This window comes from Nannospalax galili, unplaced genomic scaffold (genome assembly GCF_000622305.1).
Source record: "Nannospalax galili isolate Female #2095 unplaced genomic scaffold, S.galili_v1.0 scaffold917, whole genome shotgun sequence".
NCBI lineage: Eukaryota > Metazoa > Chordata > Mammalia > Rodentia > Spalacidae > Nannospalax > Nannospalax galili.
In genome coordinates, this window is record NW_008340972.1 from 1,829,374 (window position 1) to 1,846,595 (window position 17,222).

The 17,222-nt window shown below is 42.8% G+C and overlaps 1 protein-coding gene across 1 annotated transcript in view; it reads left to right on the forward strand.

Annotated features, from left to right (window-relative positions):
* Positions 1 to 17,222, forward strand: part of Sox5 (SRY-box transcription factor 5) — a 446,577-nt gene that overhangs the window by 409,844 nt on the left and 19,511 nt on the right. Inside the window, exon 12 of the mRNA XM_017798952.2 lies at positions 8,944 to 9,089. Coding sequence (XP_017654441.2) covers positions 8,944 to 9,089 — 146 coding nt within the window. The remainder of the gene's footprint in view (positions 1 to 8,943; positions 9,090 to 17,222) is intronic.

Sequence of the window (17,222 nt, forward strand, 5' to 3'; positions counted from 1 at the left end):
AGTCAGAAGAGAACTTCAGATTCCCCTGGAACTGGAGTTAAGGATGGTTCGTAGCCACCATGTGGGTGCTGGGAATCGATCCTGGGTCCTCTGCAAGAGCAGTCAATGCTCTTAACCACTGAGCCACCTCTCCAGCCCTTCCACCTCTCTTTTACATACATTTAACACTTCAAACTTTTTTCAACGTATTTTTTTTTATCTATTTCTTCCCTGTGACTGTTTAACAGATACCCACATCTAGTCAAAAGTTCTTTTGTAGAGAACTGAAGGGGTTATGTGCCTTTGAAGTAAGGTCTTTCAGAAGTTAAACAACAACATAATTCTGAGCTTTTGCCCACATTTTAATGTTACTTTTTTGTTTTGGTGCTGGGGATGAACCCAGGACCTCTGCATGCCAAATGCATTCTTTATCTTTGAGCCTTCCTCTCACTCACCAGCATAGGAGGTTGAGGCCTTGTAGGTAACCATAGCCTCTGAGTTGACATCTTTCTGTCCACATGTTGCCTATTGATGGCCTCTCTGGTTAGATACTTTTCTTAGCTGTCTATCTTTTCTCTCACCCATGTAAGTGGAAGTTAAAGGCCCTCTCTGCAGGCTGGTGAGATGCCTCAGTGGACAAAGTGCTTGCTGCTAAGCATGATGATCTGGGTTCGATCCCTGGGACCCACTTGGTAGATGGGGAGAACTGGTTCCTGCACATTGTCCTCTGACTGCCAAGTTCACATCCTGGTACATGTACACACCCACACAAATACTCACAGAGTAAATAAATAAGTCTTATGAATAATCTTACGTAAGTGAATAAATCTTATGAAGATTTTTCTGATATCTTCCCCATGGGTCACACATTTTCCAATCTCTTGAACACAGCCAGGGGCTTCAGCTGCCTGGACGTTTCCTACTATGAACTTTGTCACATGTTACAATATGTTGCCTTTTGCTCCTTGGAGGCACACAGAAAGTAAAACTCTACTTGCACTGATCTTGATAAGCACGGACTGACCCAAATAAAATTAAGGGAAATAAGCTCAAGGTCATTACTTACAGTCCCTATCTCTATAGCCTCTATATTTAAAACATGAAGGCAGGAAAGAAAACACAGCCTTGAAGTTCCAGTAGCTTCTCCTGCTTTGAGATGGAGCCCCATGAAGCCCAGGCTGGCCTTGGGCTCCTGACCCCATCTTCCCACCTCCACCTCCTCAGTGCTGGGATTACAGGAATGAGCCTCTGCACATGGCTGTTAATTTGATGCTGAGAAAAACTGCATGTCAGGGTCAGTGGCTAAGTGAAAACCTGGTAATCCCCAGAAAGAACTACATCACCAGGAAGGTGAGGAGTCACGTGGCCACATCTGGAAATTGCATTTGTATGACACTTCCCAGCTCACAAATCAATTTCATGTATTTAATTCTGGCTGTCACAGATGAAGAAATTGCCACTACACATTAAGGTGCTGATATTTGATGATAAGTGATCCCAAAGATTGAAAATATTTATTGACCATCATATAATTTCACTTTTATTTATAAGTATAAAGTTTTATGGGACCTGGGAGATGGCGCCGCATGTCAAGGTGCTTACCACCAAGCCTGACCACCTGACTTCAGTCCTGGGAATCACATGGTAGGAGAGAACTGATTCCTGAAAGCTGTCTTCTGATGTCCGCATGTGTGCAATAGTACATGGGGTGTGCACACACACATGCACGCTCACACAGATACTGCATGTATGATAACTAAGAAATTGTCTTAACATGATGTATGAGCTCTGTGAACTTTTAGCTATTCTGTGCCATGCAGTAAAGCTTTCTGTGGACCAGAAGATGATGATCAATGACCTTGAAATTATATAAAGCTGGGCACTCTGTGCTTAGAAATATTTGCTTATTCCTTCAAGCAATTTTGTGATGAAACAAAGGGATGTAAAGCTTGAAAGTGAAAATCATGCCCTTGGGGCTGTACAGAAGACTTGGTGGATAAGAGTACTTAACCAGTGTTCTTGCAGAGGACCTAAGTCTAGTTCCCAGAATCCAGATAGGGTGGCTCACAACCACCTGTAATTCCAGTTCCAGGTTATCCAATGCCCACTTGTGGCTTCCATAGGCACTGCCCTCACATGCACATGCCAACACACAGATATATAACTAATTTAAAAAAAGAGTAAAAATCCAGGCATGATGTTTAATCCCAGCACTCAGGAGGCAGAGGCAGGCAAATCTCAGTGAGTTCAGGGCCAACCTGGTCTACATAGTGAGTTCCAAGCCAGCTGGGGCTATAGTGGACTTCCAAAAGACCAAAAAGTTTATGTAAACAAATTTACACGTGCACAAGTATCTCATTAGATGACTGACAGAGGTCATACACTTAGGAACATGCAGGCCGGTGTGACAGTGGAAGTATTTATAGGGCTTCAAGGGCATAGATTGAGGCTGGAGAGAGGGCCCGGCAGTTAAGAGCATTGGCTGCTCTTACAGAGGACCCAGATTCAAATCCCAGCATCTATATGGGGGCTGACAACCATTCCTAACTCCAGTTGCAGGGGATCCAACACCCTCTTCTGGCCTCTATGGGCACTACACGATGCAGGTGCACTTACATATATTTAGGCAATACAATCATACACATAAAATGAAACAGAAAAATAATCAACAAAAAAAGGGGTAGATAGGTGGGCTGTACCCTGCTTGCCTCAGAGCGTCTCTGGGATGTATCAGAAAGGTCCTCATAGAGGATAAAACAGCTTAATAAAATCACATACACAGCAGAAGAATGTTTTCAAGCAAAAGAGGAATTTGGGGAGACAGAAGTCAGGAAACTCTTTGGGCTGGGCAATGGCCCTGTGCTGCTTAAGCACCACCTTATGGAGACTGGCGTGGAGGCCTGGGAAGATCAAAATGCTGATGACATGAAGAGGCCTGCAGGCCCCATTAAAGCTCCTGGATCTTAGCCCAGAATGCTGATTCTGGGGAAACTTTAAAGAGTTTTGAAAGTTCTAATGTGTTTTAGGCAAGGCTACAAGTGGTCCTTATCTCTTGAAGATTCACAGTGCACATCATGATAGTTAAAATCTAAAGACCCTGCACAACTGTAACTCAATACATTCTATGCTTATTTTGAACATGGACATTTTTCTTTTACAGACTGTGACGGATTATCATTTTATGAAATGCTACTTTAAGCGTGAGGCACCAAGAGATGGTTTTTCAGCAGAAATTTTTCATATCCACATGTTTTATCTGGAAGCTGAATAAAGACTGTCTCTGGGAAGATAAGTAGAAAGATAGAGAACCGAGTTAGGGAGTGAAGGTATTAGCCTAAGGACACCATGAAGTCATGAAACCAGGGGTCTTGGGGTTGGAGAAACAAATTTAAGGAGTGAGGAATGGCACATGGGCATGACACTTGGTTGTCTATTGTCTGGATAGGGCACAGAGATCATCTTAGATGAATTCTCAGTGATGGGATGGGCAACTGGAAAGGAAGTCTGCAGAACATAGAAGGGGCAGATGGGGAAGTAGCAATGGTAAGTCTGGGCAAGAGAGGCTGCATTTCAGGGGTTTTGGGGGATGGAGAATAGTTGAGTAGAAAGCTGCGCATGTCTAGAAACCAAGGTTTGGAGCAGGAAATAGGGTTTTTTTTTTCATAGTACGTACCATCAGCCCTCAATTCTTAGAAGCACATTTGAGAACTTAGGTAGTAGCTAGGGAGGTAGATAGCTCAGTCAGTATAGTACATACTTTGCAAGCTTGAAGACCTGAACTTGATCCCCTGAATGACCATTAAGAATTAGTAGTAAATAAATAATCTTGGAAATCCTGCCATAGACTTGTAATCTCAGCACTCAGAGGCAGAGACAGGTGGATCCTGGAACTCTTGCCAGCCAGACTACTCAGAGATCTCCAAGACAATGAGAGACCCTGTCTTAAAAAATAAGGTAGATGGAGGCTGGAGAGATGGCTTAGCAGTTAAGAGCACTCACTGCTCTTGCAGAGGACCTGGGTTTTTTTCCCAGAACCCACATGGCAGCTAACTGCCTGAAACTCCAGGTCCAGAAGATTTGATGGCCTCTTTAGGATTCATGGGCATTGCACGCACAAGTGCACTTATGTATATGCAGGCAAAACACTCAGACACATAATTAATTAGGTAATTAGTTAATTGATAAAATGGAAGGTAGACAGCACCTGAGGAATGTGAAGGACGTTGAGCTCTGGCCTCCACAGGTACCTTCCCACACTGGCACTCACGCACATAGACATACAAAGAAACAGAAGTAAAGAACAGACATCCTATGCTCGTGTCCTAGCACTGCCAAAAGGCATGGCCATAAGCCGTGAACAGAAACAGATGTGTATCGTCTCCCTGCTTTGGAGGACAGGTCTGAAGTTGCAGGCGCCTCCAGGGGCTCTGAGACACAACCTGGCATGGGATTCTCCCAGTTTCTGATGGGCATCCCTGGCACCCTGCCTTCCTAACTTCAGTCCTTCCTCCACGTACACATATGTGGTCTGTTCCTTTATCAGTTCTTTGCCCAGCTTTTCCTGGAAGCACATTCACCGTTGACCTTAGAACTTAGCATAAATCCATGGTGATCCCACCTCAAGATTATTAATTACAACTTCAAAGAACTGTTTCCGGAGAACGTCATGTCAGAGACACTGCGCATAAGGCCAAGTGTGTATTCAGAGGACACAACTCAGCTCACAGGAGCCTCAAGTTCCCCCGTCCTCTTTTCTTCCCTGGTGTTGTAGCCATTGCTAATTCTTTGCCTTCAGAGTCTGTCCTCTGTAGAATTGGGCTTTCAATTCGCTCTTCCTTTTCTGAACTTGAAAATGGGAAGGAGAGAAGGTCTAATGGAGACAAGAGAGAAGACCGAGAGAGGGAGGGAATTCTGAGAATTTTTTAGAGTAAAGCAAAGCACTAGGTTATCCACAAACAAGTTCTTAAAACCAACTGTGGTGAATTTAACAAACTTGTAGATATAAATTTCTTGCATCAGTTATGTCACTTGAAATACTACCTAGAGGTCATACCGGCCTCTCGTCCCCCTCCTGGAAGTTCACTATGCTTTTTCCACATACCCACTCCCTTCTGAGCCTACTCAGAGATAAAATTCCTACCTAAATTTGTAATTTAAAAAAAAGAAGAATATCACTGACCAAATGACCACTTGGGTACATCATTTTGAACTCTGCTCAACCGGCTTGAATTTCACTGAACTGATTGCTGTTTTACACAGCTGGGCATCAAGCCCAGGGCCTTGTACACGCCAGGTAAGTCCTCGACCGCTGAGCAACGCACTAAGAACTTCAGCACCAACCAAGAAATTACATGCCCTCAGCATTTTCACGGTCATGGTCAAAGCTCGGTAACAAGAGCACCAAAGAGGAAAAATGGCCACGAACAGGGCATCGCCCCCCCTCACAGGTGTGTTCTCGGTTAACCCTTCCAGCAAAGCTACATCATTTTACATGTGAGCATGGTGGGAACTCAGAGAGATCGAGTGTTGGAATTTGTCAACTCTCACACTTTCCAAGAAGCAGAAGCCCAGATCCATCTGAGCCCAGTCCCCCAATTCTTATTTTGCCAGTCACTCTTGTTCTATTGTGAGAGGGAGACCACATTAATGCTCTGACCCTGACGCCATCCATGCTCTACTGTGTTATCTACATGCAAGCAATGAAACAGCTGAGACTTAGAAAATACAGTGTGAACCGTGTGTACAGTTGGAGTGGGACTGACATTATTTCAACCTTCTCTGGCACAGGTCACATATTTTTTTTTTCTGTTGATTGGAAAATCTAAGGAGTGAGGAGAGGGATTTTTCCCCAGCGATGAAAAAGGAATGCCTCTGAGCCTGGTCACTCAAAGACCAAGGAAGCAGATAAGAGATTGTACTGTGTAGGGAGAGAGGACAGAGAGAATGGGGAAGGCTATAAGGCAAAAAGAGACAGTGGACAAACAGAGCTCGGGAAAACTTGATGTGCTTATACGGGGGGAAGACAGCCTTGACCGTCTGCATTGAGGTGGTAAAGACATGATTGATGATTTACAAATGAGAACCATCAAAGGAGACCAAGAAAATCTAGAACTTGGATCTAGGGCCTTTTCCATGACCGAAAACTAGGCACCACTTCAGGAAACGGGGGAGGGAGATGAAGGTAGCGGCGGGTTGGAGAGAGGGTGAAGGCAGGAAGGTGCGGGCGGACCTGACTCCTCTTTCCAAACTCAGGCCAAGCGCATGTGTTGAGAGGAGGAGGGGGAGGGATGTGTTGACTGTGATAAGAACAAATATAACGAGCCAGCAAACACGCTTGCTGTGGTTGAACTCTGGACCATATGAATGGCTTTACGATTTAGCAGAGCAGATACAAACTTTAGACTCTGAAGCAGCACTCTAACTGGAACTCATGGGTCTCTAAAAGCAACCCAGTTTATCTCAGAGGAAACTTGTTTCAACCTGAGGCCACATACCCAGAAGTTGGAGTAGCGTCTGTGGCACACAAGTTTCCAGTTACCTCTGTCATAATTTACATTTCTCCTGCATCCATATTAATCATTTTCCTACACAGTGCTATCTTGGCAGACTGTAAAATGCATAAAGAATTCATGCTTTTATTCAACGCCATGTGCTAAACCGTTTCAAATATATTTGTGTTCTGAAGAAGCTAAACAGACCACAGGGAAACTAAACAGAGTACGAAAAACACACACTGCCAGGTGAAATGCAAACGGGGGTCAGGAGCTGAGACATGCAGGCTGGCCCTCCCAGGATCGTACAAAACAGGCACGCTCAGGTTATCACAGAAGAGCCGGGTCTCTTTCTAGAATTGCAACCAAACAGAACACAGTGAAAACTAATAAATGGGGAAGATTGCTCAAGCTTTCCAAGTCAGGGTATTAGAAAGATAAACAGAACCATCTTTTGAAACAAATATTAACCGTACAGTAGAGTCCTGGGTCTAAATCATTTGTTTTCAGTTCATACTGTGTTTGAATGAAGCCGCACTTTATTCTTTGGATAAATTCCAGTGATTAGTTCTGAAAGGCAAAATAGCAACTCTCAAGATTCCCCATTTGTATCATCTCCAGAATCCATCGCCCCTACCCCCCAGTACAGGACCAGGGTTCGTCAAGTACAGTGAGTGGGGAACCTGTGGACCACCGAGGAACTGTCCCTCAATAAACACCACACCAATCTCACATCAGTTCCTTCTGTAGAAATGTTTAAGCAGCAAGGAAATATTTGATGTGTTTTGGCAATCAGCAGATCAGACAGAAGAGCAGTACCAGGAGGATGTGTAATCTGACATGATTAGACTGGGCTTTTTAGTACCAGAACATTCATAATTGAGACAAAGAAAGAGTGTTAATAACACTTTCCTAGCACGGCAGTTAGCCATTTTATATTTCCTTTCTTTAATCTTAGTGTTTTTCAACAAATCGTGGGATTTAATAGCGTGTTTTGGCAGATTAGAGGATTTATGGCCCAGATGTTTTTTGTTCTAAAAATGGATTAGGGTGTAAAGTTTGCTGGAATCCATGGAACATGTTGAGGCAAGCTGGTCATTTTATGTGTGATTAGTGCCTGCCTTCTGCCTCACAGTCCCTCCATCTGTCACAACTCACCAATGGATCTGGTTAGATTTAGCCTCATGTCACAAACAAGTCCTTTTCTGGGCAATTTCATGTTACAGATTCATTTTATGCCATTTTATGCCCCAGTTAAAAGATAGGGAGAGGAGGATGTGATAGTACCCATCCTTCAAATGTTCCAGAAAGTATCATTCCCCAATCCATTCTACCCTAAGATGATACAACTTGGCCTAATAATCAACAGTGAATAAATGACCAGCAGTGCAGAGCAAAGTAAGTTTAAATTATGTTAGCTCCTTCCCCCTGTCAAACTGGAAAAGAACTGCTTTGGCTGTGACATTTACTAACCCTGCTTTGTGGAGTTTCAGACCCAAACTGGCCCCTTGACCAACTTATTAAAGAGTGTGAATTAAGTGTGACTAGAGCTAATAGTATCCACAATTTGGTATCAATTCCAGGTTTTTGGTCACATTCTGTGCTTGAAATTTAGCCTCTCTGCTATTAGAAGCATGGATCTGTTGCCAACCATTACCACCTGTGGTCTATTCCCACAGTAAGTGGATTTGGGGGAAAAGGCTCTTCTTCGAGTCAATTAACAATGCTTTGTTCCATCTGAGTGTAACAATCCTAATTGTACTATCCGCCAACTCTGAACTGGCTTTTCAGATACTGTGAGAGACTCAGTAATCATAGTGGTAATGACTAACATTAGATCTGATGGTGGAATGCATGTGATCCTTGCATGGACAGAAAGAAAAAAAAAAGACTCAAAAAGTTTAAAAGATTTTACTGTTAAGCTTTAAAATACTCAGTATTGGGGCTGGAGAAATGACCCAGCAGTTAAGAGTGCTGACCGTAGCCTTTCGGGGACCCAGGTTCTACTTCCCAGCATCCATGTTGGGCAGCTCACAACTACCTGAAACTCCAACTCCAGGGGATCCCACACCCTCTCCTGGCCTCCCCAGGCACTGCACACATGTGGAGCAAATACAGACAAGCAATCTCTCTCTCTCTCTCTCTCTCTCTCTCTCTCAATTAAAAATAACATAAATCTTAAAACAAAATATTCAGGTATTAACTAAAAGTTTTAGCTAAAATTTTATCTTAAACTTGCATTTGGAATCAACCATGAGTGGCTCAGACTTTATGTTTTTACTGCAGATGCTTGGCAGCTAGGCCACCTGCAACTGTGTGAATCAGTCATCACTGAGTATGCACGCATTCGTGTATTTCAGACAATTTCCATGAAGAAATTATTCTGTGCCAGATCCTAGCCATTACCCCATTATGAAGTAATGTCCACGATGAAAAATCATGCATGTGTGTGTCTAATGTGTCTCATCCTCAGGTTATTTAAATGACCATGATGCTGTCACCAAGGCAATCCAAGAAGCTCGTCAGATGAAGGAGCAACTCAGGCGGGAGCAGCAGGCGCTTGATGGGAAGGTGGCTGTAGTAAATAGCATAAGTCTCAACAACTGCCGGACAGAAAAGGTTAGTGCAGACTGCAGCAGACCGTATTTCTAGGAGCACCCCTAAGTGCTTTTCAATCCTTCCTTCTTATCGCCCTCGAAATGATGGTTCTCCCTCCTCCCTTCCCCCCCCCCACCTCCCATCCATGCAGAGAGCCGGCGCCCATCCAAGTCAAAACCATGGGGCAACTGGAAGCTTCGTAACTTTATCCATCACCAAACTTTCCTGACGATTATTGTCCATTAATGTCAGCCTTTATACCACCAGTTTGTATTAAAATGAAGTGGCATTTGAAACACTGTGCCTGACTAAAAGTTTTGCCTTCCAGGGATGCTTAACTTGTATTTGGGGATCAGCTGGATTTGAAAATGCTGAATCTTCTTTAATCAGCATAAGCTTGGATGATACCCACATCAGATCCTAAGTAGCTAGGCTTCCAAGCTTGTCATGATGTTGCCACTGTCAAGTGTTAGCAGCTGCAAAATTGGAAAAGTTGACTTTATCATAAAAGAAATGTGCATTTGAATAGTCTGCCCTACTTTGCTCTACCCAGAGCGAGTGAAGCGTCTTTCTGACCTTGCCCACGATCTGGCAATTTCAAGTCATTGTATTTAGGAATATGCTGTGTTTTACTAGAAAACAAATCATGCCATTGTAGGCTGCTTGGAGAGGTGGAGTTATTTTGGTAAGACCTGAGTGGGAATTCTGATGAGTTCCTGTGTTCTCTTTCCATCATCCTACGGGTACTGTAGATAAGAGGGAGCTTGGTCAGCTGGTAGCAGCCATTTAGAAGTTCATGCTGGGGAAGCACGGGACCCACACAGGAACTGCTCAGAATGAGCAGCTTGCTGGCTGGAGAGCTTTCTGATTTGCCAGGTTTCATGTGGGATTGGGTAGTTATCACCTTCAGCTACAATACAGCTGAAATGTGAGGTTGATCCAACACAACTGTTTCTTCGGGTCCACACATGAGTAAATATCCAGGATAGAGAAACAATTTCATCTCCAGGGGGAAGAGAGCAGCTAGGTCAGAACACATCCCTGTATCCCTGCATCCTGCATCCCTGCATCCTGGTAGCCCTACATCCTATAGCCCTGCACCCTGCATCCCTAAATCCCTGTGTCCCTCTCCATCTCAATCCCTGCGTCCCTGCATCCCTGTATCCCATCCTGCATCCCTCATCCCTGTGTCCCCCTCCATCCCTGTATCCCTGCATCCTGTATCCCTGCATCCTGGGGTTCCTCTCCATCCCTACATCCCTGTATCCCTGCATCCTTCAGAGCCTTGTAGCCTAAGTGAGACATCAGTGCAATGGTGAAAAGATTTCTCAAGTTCGGTGGTAGAACGGAAGGGGAACGAAAGCAAAGTGACGGCTCTAAGGAGTGATAGCTAGCATAAAGACATTTACATTCAAATATGTAAACGTTCTTGAGAGGGTGCTAGAGCAGAGAATCCTTTCCCTTCTCCCCATGTAGAAACAAGTTTAGCGCTTGGTCAGATGCTAATGCAAAGTGACTCAGGCCATTTCCTCGCAAGCAGAGCTAAATTGCTGTTATTTGTTAAGCGTGCTGAATTCAGCTGTGGATACAGCAGTTGGTTGCATTCAGTGAGCATCTGTACCCCCTTTTTTCTAATCCTCCAAAGCTGAGACAACGCTACCTGTGTCCCCAGTACTGCCTGGGAATTGTCAAGTGACGACCGACCAAATCCTGTTGGACAGGAAGCCCCCATCCTGAGTTCTATATACTTGCAAAATAGCCTTGTGGTTGGATCTGGGAGCCTGTTAAAAGCACTTTGATGGTATGGAAATTCATCTTCGTGAAGCGCCTAGGCCCCTAAGCAGCAAGCTGTTTAGTTGTGGTTACAGATCAGTCATTCACATCGGAGGGCAATAATTGTGCTGACGGCTTGTAAGGCAACCAGAGTACATAAAATAATCCAGGCCCTCCGCCACGGCAAAGCAAGTTAATCTTCTCTAATACAGATCAGCTGCTGTTCTAACACATGACTCTGCTGACACTGGTGACTCCATGGCCTTTTGAATAAGTAACAGCGGTGCAGCAGCCCGCTCGCTCTGTCCCCTGCCCGTTCATTATGAGCAGAAACCACGTATCCTTCCTCCACAAGCCTTTCCTTACACCTCTTTGGTTAGCACCTCTTGTTTGAGTTGCAGGAATATTGTTGCCCTTGTTGACAGCTACAACTTCAATTTTCCTCTCTCTTTAGTGGAGTTCGCAACATCTATTTTCTTTAAATCTGCTTTTTAAGTCATTGGCCAACTGAGTTGCCACTTGTCTCAAATTCAATATTCAATGGCTTCACCCATGCCTTCCTACATAATTAAATCTTTTAAATTATTTTTAGATTAAAAATATGTATACATATGTATATATATTTGGGGGGGGGTATGTGCTCATTATGAGTGCAATGTTTGTGGAGTCCAGGAGAGGGTGTCAGTTCACCTGGAGCTGGAGTTACAGGCAATTAGTTGTGAGCCACCCACCATGGGTGCTGGCAACCAAACTCTGGTCCCTCTGCAAGAGCAGCAAGTGTTCTTAACTACTGAGCCATCTCTCCAGCCCCATAATTAAATCTTGAATCATGTTATTGTTGGTTTGGAGTGAAAACCTGAAGTTATGAAAATAAAGCCATTTCCAGTGATGTAATAGTACAGCAAGCTCTTTCCATAAGAGAACTCAGCCAAAGAGCTTGAATCAGCTCCCTCACAGCCCTCGGATGTGGAGAAGTAAACCGGGTGTGCTGGAGGTTTCTACAGCAGGTATTACCATGCTGTGTGATTGCCTTTCAGTTGGGTGAGCCTGGCTATCATTTTTGCAATGGTCAGTCTCTGCAACATAAGGGAACATGATATTCGTTGCAGATTTATGTCTGTCAATCAGCATTCTTCAACATTAGCACCTACTGTGTGTTATGGACAGTTCTGTGTGCTGGAAGTGTAGTTTGAACCATGACATATGACCTCTGCTGGCAGTGTGTGTCAAATTATTAATGTATCAATTACAATATTTGTATGTGTGAGTCCATCTCTCAGGATTGGGTGAAGACACCATGTTGCTTAGTAGGGCCTACCAATTATTTTTCTCTGTCAACAGAAGTGGACATTTGTACTACACAAAGTTAACATCAGGATGCTCTCTGTACCGTTAAACTACCAGTTCTTGCCTTTCTATTAGGTGCAAAAATAAATCATTTGGTTTTATCCAAGGTCCATTCAGATGTTTCATGTTGTAATTTCATGTTGTAATTTCATGAAAATTACAAATTTCATGTTGTAATTCTGGAGGGACATTGGCAGAGTATGTCATAAATTTGTCTCATATTTCCCACTATCATCTTCTCATGCTATTTAAAGGTCCATAAAAAGGATATTTGTCAGTCTAAAATAATAATCATGAGGCTGGAGAGATGGCTCAGTAGACCCAAGGTTAGTCCCCAGCAGCCACATTGGGCAACTCCAACTGCCTGTAACTGTAGCTCCAAGGGATCCCAATTCCCTCTTCTGGCCTCCATGGGACCTGAACTCACATGCACACACCACAGACACAGACACAGACAGACACACACAGACACACACACACACACACACACACACAAATTAGCGAACACAATAGAACTTGAAAACAATAAAATAAAATGTTATAACTTCCTAATATGTAAAAAGTCTGTAGGATGTGAGATGACAGAGAAATAAAGAGAAAGATGGCAAAAGACGGGATAGCATCAAGAAGGAAAGAAAAAATATGGGCCTCACACTATGTACCCGTCTACGAGGGTGACAACATGACCCCAGATCCGGATAAGTGGAGTCCTGTCCTGGAGATCCATTTCCTTGGGTACTCAAACCTTATGCCTGTTAGCTTTTCTTCACCTCTGGAAAGCACAGTTGCCCCAACTAGCAGGTCTCAGTTCTACAGAGCTATAATTGGCCAGTAAAAACAATTAGAGGTGTGAAGATGGGGACAAATGTTTTCCTACAGATATGTACCAAAACACATCATGAAAGTCCTTTTTACTGAAACGCATTTTAATTGAAGATGTCTGAAAGGTTTTTCACTTCTTTACTTTTCTTGGAAGTGTTTCAACATACCCCAGAACTGTGCATGTCAGGTTTCTTGGAAACTCTGGGACACAGAGTTATTTATAATTGTCATCTCTGGTTAATTATAGACTGATTGTATATTCATATAATGTTATCTTATGCCATAGAGCTCTGCTGCACATAACATTATAGTGCAAATCTCACTGTTACTAGTAGAAAAAACAGCTTCTCAGGTAGGTAGAAACAGGAGGGCTGGTGGCTCTCCTTCATTAACAGTGACATGTCATAGACTTGACCAGACAGATGAGTGCTCAGCAGATCCTGGATCTTAAGGTTGCAGTATCTGTCTGTAATACGAGATCCTAAGAACCACATTTTGGGTTGTGTTGATCCCACCCATGAGGCAGTGTTGCCACAACAGAGGATCAGCGCTCAACCTGAAGTGAAAACCTGTCTAGAAGGTTCTCTCATTCCAAATGTGGTTTTCCTACGAGGAGTGTACCTGTGCGGTCACATCTGTTAGAAACACATTTCTCAACACATATTAGGAACTCTAAGTACAGGATTGTAAACAAATAGTGGTTAATTGTCATCAAGTTCAGAAACAGGAGATGGACGGATGCTGTTAGTTCATCGGCCGCACGGGTGAAAATTTCTATGACTCTTGGTTCTTCCCTTTCACTACAAAATGGTTGATGTATCTACAGTCTAACTCCCCACAATCCTGAAGGCTAGTGGTCTCAGGTAAGGGCTATTTTCTCTTTGCTAAATTCACCCTCCACTCACATTGGCAGCTGACTTCCAAAAACTATCTTGTAGCTAGAACTGGGTCAAATACCTTCCTTTAAGGCAGTTACTGACCTAGGGCAAGACTGCTTAAAGTGGGTCATGAATCATTATGTGCAACTGATTAGAGAACATATTTCCCCTGAGATGGAAAGATACTTTGAAATCAACAGGGATATTAGTAGGGAAGAAACGAAGGGACAAGTGGGTATTGGGTAGGAAAAGGCTAAGGTGACATCGGAGTTCTCAGAGCTGGCCTTCCTGACCCTGGGTTCTGCTTCCTCATCCTGACGCTTTTCCCTCACCTCACTTTACAGACCCAGGACTTCATACCTTATCGATGGTAGGTGGTGGGTAAAACCTGAGCTCGTAGATATGCTCCATGTATACTGAGACGGACTTCTGCTCAGTTTTCTTATGTAAAGCAGATGGCACTCATTGAAATAAGCATGCAAATAGATGCATATGTTTCTTAAAGTAGAGAATTGATTCACCAAACTGGTCTGCAACACCTGCAATATAAACACATTCACATGGTAGGAGTTCATCTACAATTGCAAATAATTGCTGGGAGAAAAGCCTACTTTTGAGGTTCAAGAAAAACCCTTTGCAAATTTCTTTAGAGTAGGGTGAATATTGTGGTCCAGGACATTCGTGTTTTAGATCCTTATTCACTCAGCGAGGACTGGAACAGGGAGTTTTCCTTTACCAGTGTTTGTCAGTCTGATTCCTAAGAAGCTCGACCCAAGAACACACGGGAATTTGCAAACGGGTAGATTGTGTCTGCTCCCACGCCGAGTCTCTTCTACCACGAGCTCCTTTTTGTCTGCCACTGCTACCGGCCTGTTCCTTCCTTCAACAGAGCGCCAAACCCTTCCAGACAGTGACCAATGTTGACTTAATGTGGATGTTGAATAATGAAAAAAGGGTGTCATTCCCGGCATTAGTTACAAATGGCAGTAAGTGTATCGGATGACAGCCTTGTAATAATTTCACATCCATCATGTTTACCCATGCTTCGCTGGCCTTCTGATGGATGGGGCCAGCGGTGTTAACTCTTCAGAAACTGACACAGTGCATACAGCTCCACTTTAACACGTGCTCCCTCCCTAAGATAACAGAAAGGCCCGCAAGGAAATCCTGCGCTACGGGCTTTGCTTTGAAATAGTGAGCGGGAAGGAACACACGTCTCCCTTTGGTAGAAGATGCTTCAATTAATGGTTTCTAGATGGCGATTGTAAATGTTGCTTTGAGCTAAAGTGAATTACAGAGTGAAATTAGAACTACATTTGTCAATTGTCAGAGAAGACTTTGGAAAGGAGGTAGGTATGTTTGGTAAACCCTTTAGAGGAACTAAGGGAGATCTTTTCATCCATGCCTATGTAAAAGCAATATGACTACTGGTGTGTGTGTGTGTGTGTGTGAATTAGCGTGTTTGTGTGAGAATTAGCGTGTCTTTATGTGTGTATATGTGTAAATGTGTGTATGTGAAATAGTGTGTGTATGTGTTTATGTGTGTATGTGAATTAGTGTATGTATATGAATGTGTGTATATGTGAATTAGTTTATTTGTGTGTATGCCTTTATGTATATGTGTGAATGTGTGTGAATTAGTGAATGCGTCAATGTGTATATGTGTGAATTAGCTAATGTATGCATCAGTGTTTATGTGTGTATATGTGTGTATGTAAAATGACCCTGATCTTTTCAACCCTGTGGTTATATTTACCTAGGAACAAATTAAAATAACAGAAGTTGCACAAGTGATTAATAATAATTTCCTTTTATGAAACTGCTCTACATTACCTTAATCTTTACATTTCCATATCATGACTTGGTGACTTTAATTAAAAACTACATAACTTCTGAGGGTGAATATTTGTCTTTTTATGATTGGAGTCTCTGTCCTCTGAAAATGTGTATGAAGTGGATGGGGAACAGCCTTCCAGGCACGTGGTTATTAGGAGACCTAAACCAGCTCACTTTGTGTGTGGGTTGCCATTTGATCTTTAGGTTTTCTTTCCTTTGGTTTTCCATTCACAAAACCTTAATTCTCGGTGTCTTAGCTAGGGAAGCCCTCTTATGGGATGGGAGGGGAGAAAAAAAAACCCTTGGTGAATATTATCAGCTCAGAGCAGCCAGTTTTCAAAAACCACAACAAAAAAAAAAGGCGAACAGGTATTATGTCATCACCCATCCATCATCCTGTATGTCAGACTTTCAATAATTCCAATCGACATTCTTGACAGGCTGGTGCAAGGTAGAGGGGCTGTTTGTCTCGGGAAATTGAGTCCAGGCCGTCTATAGCCTTTTGTTAAAAAGGGTTTTTCTTCTGTGTCTTTTCATTTCTTTCTTTCCTTTCCGGGGTATTTAATTGAAATACATGCCGAGTTTACAGACTGCAAAGATCAGAGCTGTTTTCGTCCAGCAGTGGTAACTATGCATTAAACATTTTGATTTGTTTGAGCTTGAAGTTTGGTCCTTTTTTGCCATTTGCTTCATGGAGTTTGTGTATATTTACAGCCTCTGCATTTAATGGCCACATGCCTTATTCTCACAGATGGCCAGTGGAAGACTTTTTCTTTCTCTGAGTATAGCCCGCGTTCAGTTTTGATACATTTGTCACTGTGCCACCACTTGCAGCTAGCAAGTGCCCACGCTTGGTGGGGAGCAATTATGGTGTGAGTTTTTAAGGAGCTTTTTAAAGGTTTTTTTTTTTTTTCAGCAAACTTTTTATGGTTTAATTTTCGAGCCTAGAAAAGCTGTGCGTGTTTTCAAACAGAGAGTCTTGTGTTCTTTACATCATTCTGGTAGAGGGGTTAGGGCAGAATGGCCCAATAAAATGAGACTCAGGGCATTGACATTGGCCTTCGAAGGACTGAAACCTGCACCCGGCCTTCCTGGTGATTGAATCTGTCTTTTCTTTTAGAGGTAGGAGTAAACACTAACCATAACATTCCAGCAACATTCCAGCAAATAGTATGTAGAGAACATTCTAGATATTTAAGAATAGACATGTGGTTCATAGATAAAAGAATATACAACAAAATATAAACAATACCAAACCAAAATGCCAAGGCTGTAAAACTATATATGCATCTGTACATTTGAAGATTTCCTGAATTTTCTGTGAGACAGACTCATTACTGCATGTAACATGTTATTTTCAACAACCCAATCTACCAAGAATGGTTTTTCCTTCATCCATTCATCCCTTCCTTTCTTCAAAATCATATTTTTCTTAATGACAGTTTCACAAATAAAGAATTTTTTAGATTTTATTTATTATTTTTATTTTATGTGTATG